The following is a 14,829-nucleotide window of genomic DNA, read 5'->3' as shown; positions in this document are numbered from 1 at the left end:
TCGAGATCTCCCCAATGTGTCCCGAAGGCGCGATCCTTGGCGCAGATTGTGCAGCCCCTCGACGAACCCGCTGCGTTGGGCTGCGACCCGCCACATTAAGGACGCAGATGTGGGCAGCCAGGACGACCGTTGCCAGTAGAGCAAATGCCCTAAGCTTCATTTTGGAAAGACTACGATCGACAGGTGAGAGTAGGATATGCTTTCAATACTTAAAGATGCTGGAAGGCAGTCAGTGGTGGTGTGTGGCTTGAGTCGATAGCAAGGCATTGTTGGCAGGTAGGCTGGCTTTTATTCTCGAACAAGACTTGCAACGGAAGACATTGCCCACCTTCCGAGTAGCGCTGCTCTGCCCTGTAAAGGTAGATACATGAAATGCTGGTTTGGCTCACGTTGTAACTAGCAAATCAACTCGTGTCGCTATACGACGATGCTTACGCTTAAAACTGGCAGAGTCTAAACAACCGACAGCGCAAAGATGAAGCTGCTACTGTAGGTCAGCTGTTATCTTTCATATCACAGTGCTTGCTATTGCCATAGATGAAGTGACTGCCTCGAGACTTTACCCTAAGGTTTGTCGCATCGAGTGCCTGCTTGCTTGACGCTACTTCACGGGCGGAAGTAAGGAGCAAAATTGCCCAGCACTTCACGCAGCTTTTCCAGCTTGTTGACGTCTTGCTCGAAGCTCAAGCCAACACGGCTGAGACCATTCGGATCATGCTCGTTGATATCTATCTCGCTCCAGTTGTTGAATGAGCCTGAGATTTTCTCCTTGTCCTCGGCAGTCAACATAGGGTCGTGGAAAGCAGCGCTGAAAGGGAGAGAGCGTTCACGCGGGTCAGCAAACCAAAGCGCTGGCCCTTTTCGGAAATCTGCACTACTCACTTTCGAATAGCTTCCATGACGGTCACATGCCGACGAAGTTCCAGCAGGCGTTCCGAGACGAGTCTATTACCGTCAAAGGGCGTCACAAATGCCGATCCTTGGTGTCGAGACCAGGCTGTCCACCAGCTTGGAATGGTGTGAACCCGAAGCAGTGCTCGGCCGCTTGCAGCGGGCTGGCCTTGTAGAACAAGACCGTTACTAACGGGACTACCCTGCAGAATACGACCATTCGAGTCTCGAGTTCGTCGCTCGAGGATTCTTCCGGATTGGAAGGCCGGCTGCACGGCAGGAGCAGCTGTACCTTGAGCACAGAAGAGCTCGAGAAAGGAGAAAGCGACAAGGAGTGCGAACGTGGCGATCTTCATCTTGAACAGGAGAATGTTCTTACTTCGGTGTTTAGTGGCGTTCGATTTGTATGGTCAGGTTGAGGCTCGTGATCGAGGTAGAGACTTGCAGAATCTTGGAGATGACTTGCCCGGGACACTTGGAGCCGCGGAAGACTTGCGCTTTTATTCCTGTCAAAAGCTGTCCCAAGGGTCGAGGCGCTCGGCATGCATCTCCTTCACGTAGCAGCCTCAAAGTCGAAGAAAGATCGAAGCGGCAGACATCCAAACTCGAGACGCTGGCTCGTGCTTTTTGCTTCGATGACTCGGTCGTGGGAGGCTACAGAGACCGTGTGCACATGTCGGAAACTTACAGCTAGCCAGGCGGAGGCTACCCGATTCCGGAAAGTGCATTGGTGACTTTTTTGCTTCTCAGCATGCAAGTTCGTTAAGCAGTAGCAATCAGGTTTTCTGCGGAGGCTGCAACCGGTATAACCAATAGGTTTCCAAGCATACAACAGCTCACACGCCAAGAATTGCAACGTTGGCAAGGGACAGCGTCGCCAAGAGTTGGATCACAACCGGATTCTCCCACCGCCAAGGAGTGTCCGCCTGTCCAACATCGATAGCCATGCTTCTCTTTTCGCACCGATGAAACCTTCAGAATCTAAGCCACATGAACATCAAAAGGTCTCACAGCGATTCATGACCCACCCAACCTTTTGCACCCACCATCGGATTGCTTTTCCAGCATGCGACCCGTGCTTGACACACGACTGATTTCAGTGAAAAGACAGAGACGCAATAAAGTCTCCACTGGTGGGACTGCAGAACCCCTGGGAAACACAGCTAGGTCCACATTACAGTACGTTGTCACGAAAAATCTACAACTTCCATGTGATGTAACTTGTCTAGTTTGGATGGCTGCCACAGCAGCCTTTTCAAGTCATGTCCCACTCTGTTGAATTGAGAGTCAACTCTGCAATGAAGCTCTAATAACGGGGCCTTGAATTTCCTCTCCACGTCAGCAAATATCGTGGAGCGGGAGTTGACCAGCATCGACCCCAGTGGCTTTGACATGCTTGTCTGCTCTCCCGTTTCCATTCACCTCATAGGCCCCGCTCGTCCATCCTCATCCCTCCTCGCAACAAGCCAATAGCGGCTCAATCTGCTTGCGTACATGGTGGTTCGTATCTCTTTCTTGACCTTTGCGGTGCTCGCAATCGCAGCTAGGGCGGCTCCAGGAGATCGCACACCTCCAAAAATACAGGTTCCCACTGGAGGCTCAAGCTCTTTCCCCCGCGGCGAACCGGTGCCGCTTGGTATCATCTTTCCTTCTGAACAGGGTACGAGCTCTTCTTCCCGAGAGGTACCCATAACAAGGACATTCTTTCGCACCCTGAGCCAAGACCGTTTCAAAGAATTAGCAGAAGAACACAACAAAGGCCGTAGTTCCAGCTGGCCAGCACACATTTGGCCCGGAAACTACAACAAGTATGTCCCTGACGCCAAGAAGAGGTTCCTGTCAGCTTTCACGCTGTAAGTATCTCCTGTCCGGCAAAGTTAGAGCCCTAGGTCTTCCAAGGCTGACTTTTCACCGACTCTGAACTGCAGGTATCACGGGCACAAGGAAAGGATTGACCCACACATGCCTAAAGACACGGAGAATGAAGACATATGGCCGATGCAAAAGTACATGACGTGGCATCAAGCCACTCCAGATGACAAGGGCTACATGGGAAGGGCGACGATTGACGCCATCGACGACCAATACTTGATCATTCGCAAGCAAGTGGAAAGAATTGAAGCGGGTTTTTACTACGCCCGAACCAAGGTCTGAGGGCTCGGCGATAGGTGTTCGCAATGCCTTCTGGGATCGTGACGCGGGCGAAAAGGCAGCGCCTGACAGAGCTTGCCTTCGTCATTCGAAGTTCTGCAAAACTTCTCTTTCTTGCTCACCAATTTACGTCGTCGTTGGCCCTGTATCACCTAGTATGTGCACTTCAGCTTTTCAAAGTTAGGATGAGGAGGAGTGAGCTCTGCTTAGTCCGGCCTGAGAGCTCGACGAGGCTTTGGACCAGCTTCCATAGAGCACAGACAAATCTTGCCAGAGCCACTGGTTATGAAGTGGATGAGTGGAGCTCTGCTTTCCCAGAAGCACTCGCCTTGCAAATTCCAGTACCACTGTAAGGCTGCTCTGCTGCTTACTTCCACGTCGTTAGGTGGGCCTCAAATCTCGAGTGTGAGTTCAAGGGCGGCAGTTGACAAAGAAAGTACACAGCAGGACGAATTGCTTGTTTGCCTTTTCTATCATACTTCCATCGTGCAGTTTCTTCCTCCTCCCGGGCTTCTTCATCCCTCTTCTTGCCTATCAACATGCTCTTAACTTCGAGACTGTGTGTTCAACTTCATCTACAAGCCTCTCGCAACCCAACAGCCCTATCGTATTTTTACCCTGCGCGTTCTCCCTTTAATGCTAGCGCTTTTCGTTCCTCCTTCGAACGTCATTCCCATCTTGCCTCTGATGAGATGCTTCCCACGATCGCTAAACATGGACCCACCAAGCGGTTTTGCGGTATACGTGACTCATCGGCGTCTCGATTATGATCGGAGAGGTCTTGTGATCCAGACAAGTCGTGCTAGTAGCTCTTCAATCCAGGGCAAGACCAAGGACATTGTGGGCTGCTCCATCGCGCTTGGAAAGACGAGCCCGGAAACACCAACAGCGTTCGCACGCCTCTTCATTTGTGCAAGCCAATCGTTGGCCGACATCGAGATACATGCGTTATGAGAAGCTTTGGGCCAAGACTTTGCTCGTCCCAGGGAGCAGCTGACACTAAAACTCGAGGTCGGATCAGTCTTTTCTGCTCGCCATTCGCTTTCGCATATAACCATGAGCATTTCCGCGAAAACGGCAATCTGGCGTTCGCACCTTCACTCGCACTGTTCGCTACCAAAGTCGCACAAAACTCCATCGAAGATTGCTGTAGACATGATCAAGGTCAGCGCCTTGCTGTGTACCATTGCTGTCTTGTCCTACGCCGTTGCTGGCCCCCTGAAGCCTCCTGTCGCGCACACGTTGAGTGGTCATGGCGGACATTCACCCGTATTCAACGCTGCCGCTCAGGCTGTTGTGCCGGCTCAAATCCCTCGCCGGGGATCCGAAGGTGAGGTGCAAGGTAATCTCATCTTTACTCCGAAGCTTAGGGCAGAGGCCGCCACTTCAACCGAGCCTCTCCAGAAGCTCGAATCGTCTAGGCTCTTCCGCAGGAATGAACCGAATGACCCACGTTCAAGTGCAGACTCTTCGGGCGAATCCACGCCCACTGTAAACAGAGCAGGTGGTGCTGTCGACTTGGATGGAACATCACAGCGAGAAGCTGTCGTGCAAGAACTGCACGGTGATTTGCAGGGTAATCGGCCGGTGTTGCAGAGAAGAGGTGGTGCTCTTAGTACTCTCTGGAACCGGGAACAATTCGAACCAACGACCACGGAACCAAGCCCAGGTTTTGCCTCCCCGAGGCCTCTCGAGGAGACGCTGCGATTTTTGAAGATGCAACCGAACGATCCGTATGTCAGGGAAATCGCAACTTTCCACAGTTACTACGACAAGGTCCTCGATCCAGCAACGCTGCCTCCTCGCCTCGGCCTTAAGCTGGCTGGTGACTACGAAAGATACAAGCGCTGGTTCCCACACCAAGCCGAAGACATTTGGACGTTCGAACCAAGTAATGCTGTACAGCACTTTCGTTCGGACGTGACCCGGAGTCGGATCAGCGGCATGAAGGACCTTGTAAAGTAAGTTTGCTTATACAACTCCGACTCTAAACGTCGTGAAAGTGCCGCTAATCATGACCTATCCTCGTCATTGTCTTCTTCTAGCAAACTCCTTGGCTACAAAGATGCTTTACGACTGGACTCGAAACGGCACGACTATCTTACAGCGCTCAACAGCCGATTCGAATCTGCTTTAGGCTACTTAAGCCCTACTGAAGCCTCTATAGACTTCTTCGAACGGAACGTACGCAACCCGCGGAATCCGTCCCGTGCGTACAGGAAAGCAGGACTGGATAGAGAGGCCAAAGCCCTGCGCATTGCCGAAAAGCTGAACGAGCTGAGCGTAGATCACGATCTGCTCGTCAAGCTCGAAACAGAATTTGACGATCTTGTGCGAAGAACCACCGAACGCGGTGAGGGGCTCTTGCGTCGTTCGACCAACTCTCATCCTGTTGCCGGCAAAGTGACAGGCGGCATTGCGTCTCGTTTGGTACGCTTGCTTCCGAGAGCACCGGACGGCTCTGGGCCCCCTGAAGGGCGGCAGTTGCAACAATGGCAGTCGATTGACGAGACTCTGCATGGCTTGGGCATGACGCAAGAAGAGCTGGGGGCATTCGAAATTGCCGACTTTCTGAGAAGGCGTCAGCGCTTGCTCCCTAGCCGCGCGGTCGACTTGCATCATCGTCAACAGCTTGCGGACCTGTACAGGTCGTATAAGCAAAGCCATCCGCTCAGTGGAGGTGCGCTGGACTACGAGCATCCTCCGGTAATGCTCTACGACTTGATTTTCAGCAACGGGCGCGACCGGTTCCGCGATGTTGAGCCGGTCATCGATCACATGCTACAGAATCAAGAAGCTCTGCAGCTCAACCGACACCGAGTTGCCTTCCTCGAGGCTTTGCGGGCTAGATTTGCGCAGACCCGGGCAGGCTTGGCTCGCACGGCCGACGACTTCATCGGGCAGCCAGATACAGACTCACAGCGAGAGATGCGCTTGACACGTTGGGAGGCTCACGACTTTGCTGAAGAGCCGAGACACATTCTGGGTCTTTTGGCGTCACGGCTACACTCTGATACGCATGGCTCGACGCATTTCACCAACGACCTACATTTTCTTCAACGTTTAGAGGTTGCCTTCGACAGGTACGTCAGGCGCATCGATCAGGAACTGGAGCTGGAGAATGCAAGAAGCGTCCCCAATCATCTCAAGAAGCGTTCCACCTCCTCATATGCGCCTTATAAGCCTGCGTTTGATGAGCATGGATCGGTGCACGGAAGACAAACATCATCGCATCTCCGCGAGTTCCGTCCGCGATCCGGCGGCGACTCTGGCAACCGGCCCACGGGTGTCTGGCGGGAGCCGACGTTGCAGGAGCTTGCAGCAAGCATGGGCTTTGGCGTCGATGATCCTACAGGCGAGCCTGTTGCGCGTTTCTGGCGTCTCTGGGAGTCGATATTCCGTCCAGCTCCTGGCTTCGAAGAATCGGTGCGAGAACCCAAGAGTCTCTACTCCCCTTACCAGGATGCTCATCCAGTGCGGGGAGCAGATGCCGATACTACGTACCCTGCCGTCTTTCACGACCAGGTGTTGGGGTCGGCTGCAAGGAATCGATTTCGAGATATCGACGCATTGCTTTCATACGTGCTTGAGAATGCTGTTCCCCTCGGATTCGACGAGATCCTGGTCGCTTATCTAAGAGCTATCAAGCAACGGTTCGACCTCTATAAACAGCTCTCAACGCCGACCGATGCAGAGATTGTAGATCGAGCTTTAGAAAAGATTCGAGCGGCTCTTGGTGGACCATCAGAAATTCAGGACACGACAGCAAGCATCGTCAAGATGATAAAGCACGCCGAAGTGCGCAGTAAGTTGGCAGAGAACAACGTCGCTCGCGACAAGCTCGACTCCTACTTGATCGGCGATTTGGAGCACAGCTTGGACAGCTCGGACCGTGTTGTGCCCGGTGCAGAGACCCACACGGCCACAACTAAGACCTTACTTCGACGTAATGCATCGCAGGACGTGCGGGCCGATGATTTGCCGCAGCATGCTCAGGGCTCAGACAGTCTAACGTCTCATCCACGCGTTCCAGCCACCCTCTCAAGATCGACACCACTGACGACGACGAACAATGATCTGAGTGAGGAAGACAGACCGCGAGGCCATGCAGGCCCTAGTGAAATCGAGCGATTTCTGCAGCGCAACGAGCCTCTTCTGCCCGCCTTAGGTCGAGCTACAGATCGACGAGAGTACCTGATACGTCTCTTTCGAGCCTATCAGGATGCCGTGCCGTTGCGAGGGGAAAGCCTCAACCTGGAGAACGCACAGCTGTTCACGCGCCTTACGATGGACAACGTAGGCCGCGATCGGTTCAAGCACATTGGGCGGATCATGGAGTACATGATCGTGAATCGAGAGGATCTGCGACTGAACAGATTTCGAACTCGTTTTCTCAAAGCTGCGGCTGCAAGATTCAGAAAGTTGGAACGGCTGCTCAGCCCGACGCTCGAAGACTTTAGAGAGCGGGAGCAGCTGGCTGCCGATTCCAAGGACCGTGGCACGCTTTCGGGAGAACAGTATCAGCTGGTGATGCGAGCGATCAACAGCGGCAAAGCACTTCGATCGAGCCGCGCACTCGTCCATGGTAAAGTCATTGAATACGACCTGAATTTGATCAAGAGGATCGAAAAGGAGCTCGAGGAGATTAGCAGTCCCATTCAGCAGGCGGAGGAAGTAGGCAGCCGTCTCGTCCGCCGCGAAGCAAGACTTCAGGCGCGGATGGAAGGGGAGAAACAGCCGCTCCCCGAGGACAAGCGATCTGAACAGCGGCTTCTCGAACCCGCCGAGGAGCCTCAGCCGTTCGCCCAGCCAGACCAATCTTCCTCCAGAGTCGTCAATGAGAGAAAGCCGACCGATGTCGAGGCGACACGCATCCTTTCGGGACTCGGTATGCATCTGACTGACGAGCATGCGCGGCCCATTGCGGCCTGGCGTCTGCACGAAGCAGGCTTGCTGGAAGGCCGCACCGATTCCGGTGTCGCGGCTGGGCGGTTGAGGCACGAATGGAGCCGGTACCGCCAAGAGTTTCCTGAAGAGGCGCCATTCAATTACGGCAACATCGTTCCCATGCAAGTCGGCATCAATCTTATATAGACACGGATGAAGGAGCCAGATTCTTGCGCGCCAGAAAGATCATGCGGTGAGTTTCTTGCATCTAGACACGGCATATACCGATCAGGGGTCGAATCTGACTCTGGCCTTTGGTTCTGATAGAATTCTGCTGGACAACAGCGACGAATTTCGACTGTCAGCAAAGGAGATCGATTACCTCGATGCGCTCACGAAGCGATTTAGGGAAACGTCCAGGCTGGTGCTTCCGCTACCTAGTGATTTGGCGAGGGGAGTCAGGGAGATAGTTCCTGACTCTGCACCGCATGATCGGCACAGAGCCTTGAAGACTCTTCAAGGACTGCGGAGGGGTCGCATCCTAGCGGAAGCACAACGCGTTGACATTGACTCGAAGTTGCTTTACGCCTTTGAGATTGAGCTGGGAGCACACATCCAAGAGGTTCCTTGACCGGTGCGTGTGGGTGGACAGGAGCTCTCCTCTTTTTGCGCAGCTGCGGCACGCTTGCTTGTCCAAATCGCATTCGTTGACCTCGTTCTTTAGCGGTGTTATGATCTGTCACCGTTTCGAGCTGTCGTGATGCGAAGTGTGCTGAATGGGTATATTTGAGAAAGTGCGTGGCCGTGAACATCTTACCAGAATGGCAGGTCTACTCTTCCTTGTTCTTCTTGTTCTTCTCCTTCTTCTCCTTCTTCTCCTTCTCACTCTTCTCGCTCTCTTCCTTCTTCTGCTTCTTGTCCTTGCTGTCTCTCTTCTTCTTCTTGTCCTTCTGGTCGTCCTTGCTGCTCGTTTTTTCTGATCTCTGCTTCTTGTCAGAAACAGGATCGTCTACGCTAGAATCTGTGGCTGAATCTCGTTTGCGCTTCGTGGACGATGAAACGGAACCTTCTGTAGACGAAGAGCCAGCTTCGTTGACCTTGCGCTTCTTTTCCTTCTTGCGTTGCTTACTTTCGTCCTTGTCCTTGGAGCCCTCCTTGTATTTCTTCTCCGTCTTGTCCTTCTTGTCTTTCCGCGACGTGTTGCCCTTGCTTTTTGACGGAGCCGAGTCCGCGTCTGAGGCGACACCGGCGGCTGATGGGTTGTTGGAGTCTTTGAGCTGCTTGCGAAGTGATTTCTTGGCAAGCTTTCGTGCGAGCCTTTCTGCGTCCTTAGCGTCATCATTTGACTTTGCCTTGGATTGTGGCCTGTTTTCGGACGATGTTGAAGATGCTCCTGCAATGTCAACAGCGGCGTTGACCTCCGCGTCCGATGCGGCGACCACTTCAGCGCTCTTGGCTTTCGGGGGTAAGACAGCAGGGACTGGTTTCGCAGACTCGACGAGAGGCTCAACAGTGGGTACGATGGGCTTTCCGCGAACAAAACTGCTCATGAGCGTCTTTCTGGCGTGCTCGCGCTTGGCGAGCGAGGAGAGCGACATGGTGGTGGATGCAGCGGATCTCTCACCCATGTCCCAAGAGGTGGTGCCGGTAGAGGCCTTTGTCTTGTCGAGGGTAGGTGTCGATGCGCCAGACGAGGCCGGTGATGGTCCAATCGAGAGACTCTTAGCTCCCGCAGTAAAGATGCTGTTCCACCAATCATCGGCGCGATCTCGATCCTTGCCAATACCGGAGAGAGTCTTCTTTTGGGTGATGGCGAGCGGCTTCTTGAGACCTTTGCCTGCTTTTCCGTCGAGAGGAACGCCCACACCCTCCCATCCCTGCGATACCAGGAAGTTGGTCGTGTTCAGCGGCATGGCTGTGAGAAAGGGGAAATGCCGACGACGATGGTGAGAGGAACGAGGATCCAGAAGGTCGGGCGCGAAGGACAAGCGGGAAAAGTGAGCGCAAAATCAACAAAAAAACCCAAAAATTCAGAAGCCACACAAAAAAGACCGGACTCGAGGCCGACTTCCGCACTCCGTCTCCCGCATCCTCGTTCCGCTGTGCTTTGACCGTGTGGAGAAGAAGACGCTCAGAGAATGACACTTGAGTGAGAACAACGAGCAGCTTCCGAATATCACCACAGCCACACTCTTCAGCTCTCGGCTCCCCCGAGTCTCTCGCATCGTCGTCCTTGATCGAGCGAGCTTGTCCATGACCAGGGCGCGGTCCAAGCATCTTCGCCTTGCTTCCGCACACTCTCCTCACTAGGCTCGACTCGTCCATGAAGGCCTTGCCGATGAACCCAGCCACGTCGATCTCGCGTCCTAAGAACGAGCTTTGCGATTCTTGTCGCTGGTGAGAAGCTACATACACCATGACTACAACAACACGGCATCGCCGTCGACCATGGCTGCCATGGCTTATTCTCGCTGTCTCCTTGACACTGGTCACGTATTCCGTCGACTCTTTCCTGCGTCTGCCGCAGCAGCTGTCAATATCACAGCAATGCCGCATGTCAAGAATGTGGCCTGCCTACATCGATCACACTGCCAACCTTGAAGTCTTCTCACCTTCCGGTTTGTGGCGCAAGTACCGCCTGTACCTCTACCGCGAACGAAACTTTGAGCCCATGGATCTCCCTACAGGTAGCCCAGCTCTCTTCGTGCCTGGAAACTCGGGTTCCTACGGTCAAGTCCGCAGTGTGGCATCCAGCGCGGCTCGCCAATTCTACAAGGAGCACAGCTCGGGCGAACACAGGGAAGAGTGGAAGGATGCCCCTCCAGGGGTCGCGCACACAGACTGGTACACGATCGACTTTAACGAAGACTTTTCCGCCTTCAGTGGGTCTACCTTGATCGAGCAGGCCACTTTCATCAACGAGGTCGTCGCCTATCTCTCGAATCGTTACGAGTCCCCCGCTACTCGTAGCTTTGCCGCAGGAGAGCGCAACACGACGGTCCCCATCTTGGCTCATAGCATGGGAGGTATTGCAGCTCGACTCGCTCGGCGCTTACCCAATCACCCCCGTGGCTACATCGATACGATCGTCACACTCAGCACGCCTCACGCTTACCCGCCCGTACCCTTTGACCGCAGCGTCGAATACGTCTATTCGCTCATCAATACGCATGTCGAGCCACCCCAAATTGCCCACGGTGCCCCAGATCAAGTGCCTCCCTTGCTGGTTTCTATCGCAGGCGGTCTTCTCGATACGCAGCTTCCCTCCGATCCGTCATCTCTTTCTCTCTCTCGCATCGGCGAATCCGTGGCTGCCTCGCGTATCTCGACCTTCACTGGCTCTCTACCTTCGCTATGGTCCTCGGTCGACCATGTAGCCGTCATGTGGTGCGATCAGCTCCGCGAAAAGATCGCACGCGGCTTTTTGCTCGACATGATGGCCTTTGGGCGTGTCTCGGACGAGCGCAATGCGGGTGGTGTCACTGGCAGACCAAGCATCTTGCGCAGGCGTCGAGAACTTTGGAGGCGTGCGCTCAGCCTTTTCGACGTCTCGGATGCTGGCAACGGTGAGATCGGACCTTTGGAGCTAAATTCCGTGTCCTCTGACGACGACTATGTAGAGCCTTTCGTAGTCGAGAACGAGGCTCCGACTTTTGAGCGTCCATCCTCAGGTCCGGACTCGGCCCTTTTCATGGACTCACGCAACACTGTCTTTCGCATTCCAGCCAAGCTCAGCCGGGACAACGACGACTTACACGCCTTCGAGCTCATCACCAACTTGTGCGTCGGGTGGAACCCTTCGTCGGGGAATGGCGCACCGATACCGCAGCCCGTCGAACTCGTCGTTCAGATGTGCACCCACAGACCCGATCCGGTTAACCCTGTCAGCGGTCAAAAGACCTGGTGCCAGCTTGTTATGCCCCATCAGTGGGAGCTCATCCCACCGAGTTTCCTGCCTCGCACCGACATCCTGTTGCAGGAGTCTCCCGGACACATTGATGCAAACATGCCAGAAAACAAGCCTTTCCCAAGTGCGGAAGAGATCTACCACGTTCCAGGATACGCATTCCAGCGTCTGCGCCTGGACGCGAGGCTGCTCAAACGGCAGCAGGTCGATTGGATCCGCGTCGAGCGCAAGACTGACTCGGGCATCTTTGTCCATCAACGCAGCCTCAAGAGCTTTGTGCGGGGAGGTTGGTTGCGCCAGGCGGGTGGTCGTATCGAGAAGCACGGCAGCACCTTGCTCCTCACCGCCGATCAAAACTCGGCCGAGCAGCAGCACCATCAGGACGGCGGGTTTACCACCACCGGCTCCATCCCCATCGCATACGAATGGATCCTCAAGGGCTTCGGCTCCTCGTTACTCGCCAGGCGCATCGAAGTCTCGCCTAGTAAATGCTTGGTCGAGAACCTCGCCACCTACAGCCTACTCAGCAACGACGAGAGCATCCACTCGACCGACGCCTCCTTTTCGCCCTTTTTGCATGTCTCGGATCGGTCGACAGGCGATTCGCGTTGGTATCCGCAGTTGGCATCGCCAGAGCTCATTCGAAAGATTCGCGCCCGCACCTATAAAGGCGAACCGATCACATTTCCTCTCGCGCTACATGGCAATGCTCCGTTTATGCCGCCCGCCAGAGACAGCCTCGACGAAGTTAGGGTGCAGTTGTGGTCCGATCAAGCTCTGCTAAGGTCTATACGGGGCGACTCGCCTGCGTGTCGGTCGCCCATCGACTCGATTCGTTTGTCCGTCGATTGGAAGGCTTCCGCTGGCTTAGTGCTGCTTCGCTACCGCTTCTTCTTGGCTGCATGGCCGCTCGGTCTACTGTCCATCTGCATCGGTCTTTCCTGGTTCAGCTGGGCTAGGAATCCAGAACTCCCTTTCCCGTCTCCTCTGACTTCGATTATGCAGCCAGCTTTCCGTATGCCTTTTACGGCCGGCAAGGGCGACCCGTTGCTCGGACTGATGGTCTGTCTGACAGTGGCGCTGCTCCTTATCGACAGCATTCGCCTCGCGCTGTACAGATCGATGCCAAGCGCTGGAGCTCACGGTCCAACTTCGTCTCTCCTCGGCATGGTTTTGGGCCTTCATAGCTTGTCTTCCTCCGTCGGCTTGGTGCCATGCTTCTTGGTCGTCTCGTACACAACCGCGCTCGTCATTGTCGCCACCATCCAGTCGTCGTTCTCGCTCGTCGCAGCCATCGTCACCAAGTTTGGACTAGCTCGCAAGCTCGATTGGGTAGGAGCGGCAACAGCGAGCTCGGACCCGCTGCGATGGAACCGCCAATCGATGGCGGGTCTAGCGATCTTGCTGCTCTCGGTGGTGCTGTTCGTGCCGCACCAGTTCATCTTCCTCTGCATGTTCCTGCTGCAGCTGCTCAACACGCTGCGCGCCCTGCTTGAATATCGATCGCAGAGAGCTCCCGCCCAAGCCCTTGAAACGCGCTTCCACCAGCATCTCAGCATCTTTACGATCCTGGTGCTTCTGTTGCCGCAGAAAGCAAGCTTTCTCGTTACCTGGGTGCGCAACCTGGCATCTGTCGGCATCAAGACGCCCAAGACCATCGCGGCTTGGATGGACCACAACATTGTGGATGTCGCGCCGATCGTTGTTCTCGTCTGGCTGATGGCGGGAGGACGCATGCTCGAGCCACCTCGAAGCAAGCTGGAGGCCAAGGCGATCGCGTTTGGCTTCGGTGTCGTTGGGTGGTACGCGTTGGTTTGGGGTATCCGGTACACGTACAGCATCTACGATGCATTCAATGCTCTTTGTGTGTTGCTTGCATTCTGCCACTGGCGATCGAGACGTGCGGGAAGTCGCGGGTCACACAGGCGCGATCTCCAATTGCGTCCTGGGAACAAGAACTCGGACGAGACATCGGGCATGCTCGATGAACACGACGACCGCGAAGAAGGATCCAGCAAGGAAGCGCACACGCAAGCCGAAGAGTACGAGCTCCAAAGCGCGTCCAGCCCAGCCAGGCTGCCGATCCACCACCTTGCTTTACCGGCTTCGATCGTTGCGCAATCGGACTCAGCCCCAGAGCCGGCAGATGCTGCATCGAGCCGCACCAGTCTGACAGACTCGCCTCTCATCAGTGCCAAGCAAGGATCGCTGATCGGCGACAAGCTGGACGAGTTGATTGCTGAGTATCTCGACGTGCTCGATAAGTACCAGCAGGTGCGTGCGGCGACCAACAATCTCTTCAGCAGCGGCTTCCTCCAGCTGAGCCGTGCCAAGATGGAGTACGGCCCGTCTCGACTCGGGAGCAATTCCTACGATTCGCGTCTGCTCGCCGAAGTTCGTGCCACACTTGCTGATGAATCAACGTCACCTGCGTCTCAGCAGGGACCTTTACGCCGCCGTATCTCCGTGGTCAGAGTGAAGCCAGATTACTCTCATCTCGACGACGAAGAGGAGGGTGTGCTTATTGGAGCAGACAGGGACGAGAAGGCAGTTGCGCAGCAAGAATCGGCGGCTGAAGGCCTCCGCAGAAGAGTCGGTCCTGCAAGCCAGCTTGGCGACGCGTATCCCATTGGAAACGAAGGCAAGCCAAGCCCAAGCCCGAGCGGAGGCGGAACCGAAAATGGAACCGGAACCGGAAGACAAAAGCCTAAAAGAGCAGCGCCAGATGCTCTGTTCCAGTTCGGCGGTCTGCCGTCAGCTTCGTTGCGAGGTGCGCAGCGCGACCTGAGGCAAGCTCTGGACCAAGTCCTCGGCATCGCGCGTGATTCGTCGCCCAGTGACGGTTTGGTCCAGCTGACCACTCGACTAGAAGCGCTGGCCAGCGCGATCTCCGAACTCAGGTCCTCGATGTAAGCTAACGTTAGCAAGTCGCATTGTCAATAGGTCGCATCAGTCGATGAACGGTCAGCGGTGCCGGGCCTCTGCGACTTCTT

General features: G+C 55.0%; 4 protein-coding genes across 4 annotated transcripts; 2 read left to right on the top strand and 2 right to left on the bottom strand.

Annotated features, from left to right (window-relative positions):
* Positions 1-606: 606 nt before the first annotated feature.
* On the bottom strand, positions 607-1,247 carry EX895_001473 (uncharacterized protein; the record flags this gene model as incomplete). The annotated part of the gene is made up of 2 exons (XM_029882072.1): positions 607-808; positions 883-1,247. The coding sequence occupies 2 exons, from the start codon at positions 1,245-1,247 to the stop codon at positions 607-609; spliced, it is 567 nt and encodes a 188-aa protein (XP_029741673.1).
* Positions 1,248-4,197: 2,950 nt separating this feature from the next.
* On the top strand, positions 4,198-8,136 carry EX895_001472 (uncharacterized protein; the record flags this gene model as incomplete). The annotated part of the gene is made up of 2 exons (XM_029882071.1): positions 4,198-5,003; positions 5,088-8,136. The coding sequence occupies 2 exons, from the start codon at positions 4,198-4,200 to the stop codon at positions 8,134-8,136; spliced, it is 3,855 nt and encodes a 1,284-aa protein (XP_029741672.1).
* A 623-nt stretch (positions 8,137-8,759) lies between these two features.
* On the bottom strand, positions 8,760-9,842 carry EX895_001471 (uncharacterized protein; the record flags this gene model as incomplete). Its single annotated transcript, XM_029882070.1, has 1 exon — positions 8,760-9,842. The coding sequence occupies one exon, from the start codon at positions 9,840-9,842 to the stop codon at positions 8,760-8,762; it is 1,083 nt and encodes a 360-aa protein (XP_029741671.1).
* A 503-nt stretch (positions 9,843-10,345) lies between these two features.
* EX895_001470 (uncharacterized protein) lies at positions 10,346-14,749 on the top strand (the record flags this gene model as incomplete). Its single annotated transcript, XM_029882069.1, has 1 exon — positions 10,346-14,749. The coding sequence occupies one exon, from the start codon at positions 10,346-10,348 to the stop codon at positions 14,747-14,749; it is 4,404 nt and encodes a 1,467-aa protein (XP_029741670.1).
* Between the last annotated feature and the right edge of the window lie 80 nt (positions 14,750-14,829).

This window comes from Sporisorium graminicola, chromosome SGRAM_11 (genome assembly GCF_005498985.1).
Source record: "Sporisorium graminicola strain CBS 10092 chromosome SGRAM_11, whole genome shotgun sequence".
In the NCBI taxonomy this organism is placed as follows: Eukaryota; Fungi; Basidiomycota; class Ustilaginomycetes; order Ustilaginales; family Ustilaginaceae; genus Sporisorium; species Sporisorium graminicola.
Note: the sequence above shows the minus strand (reverse complement) of the source record. Positions and strands in the feature narration are given on the sequence as shown.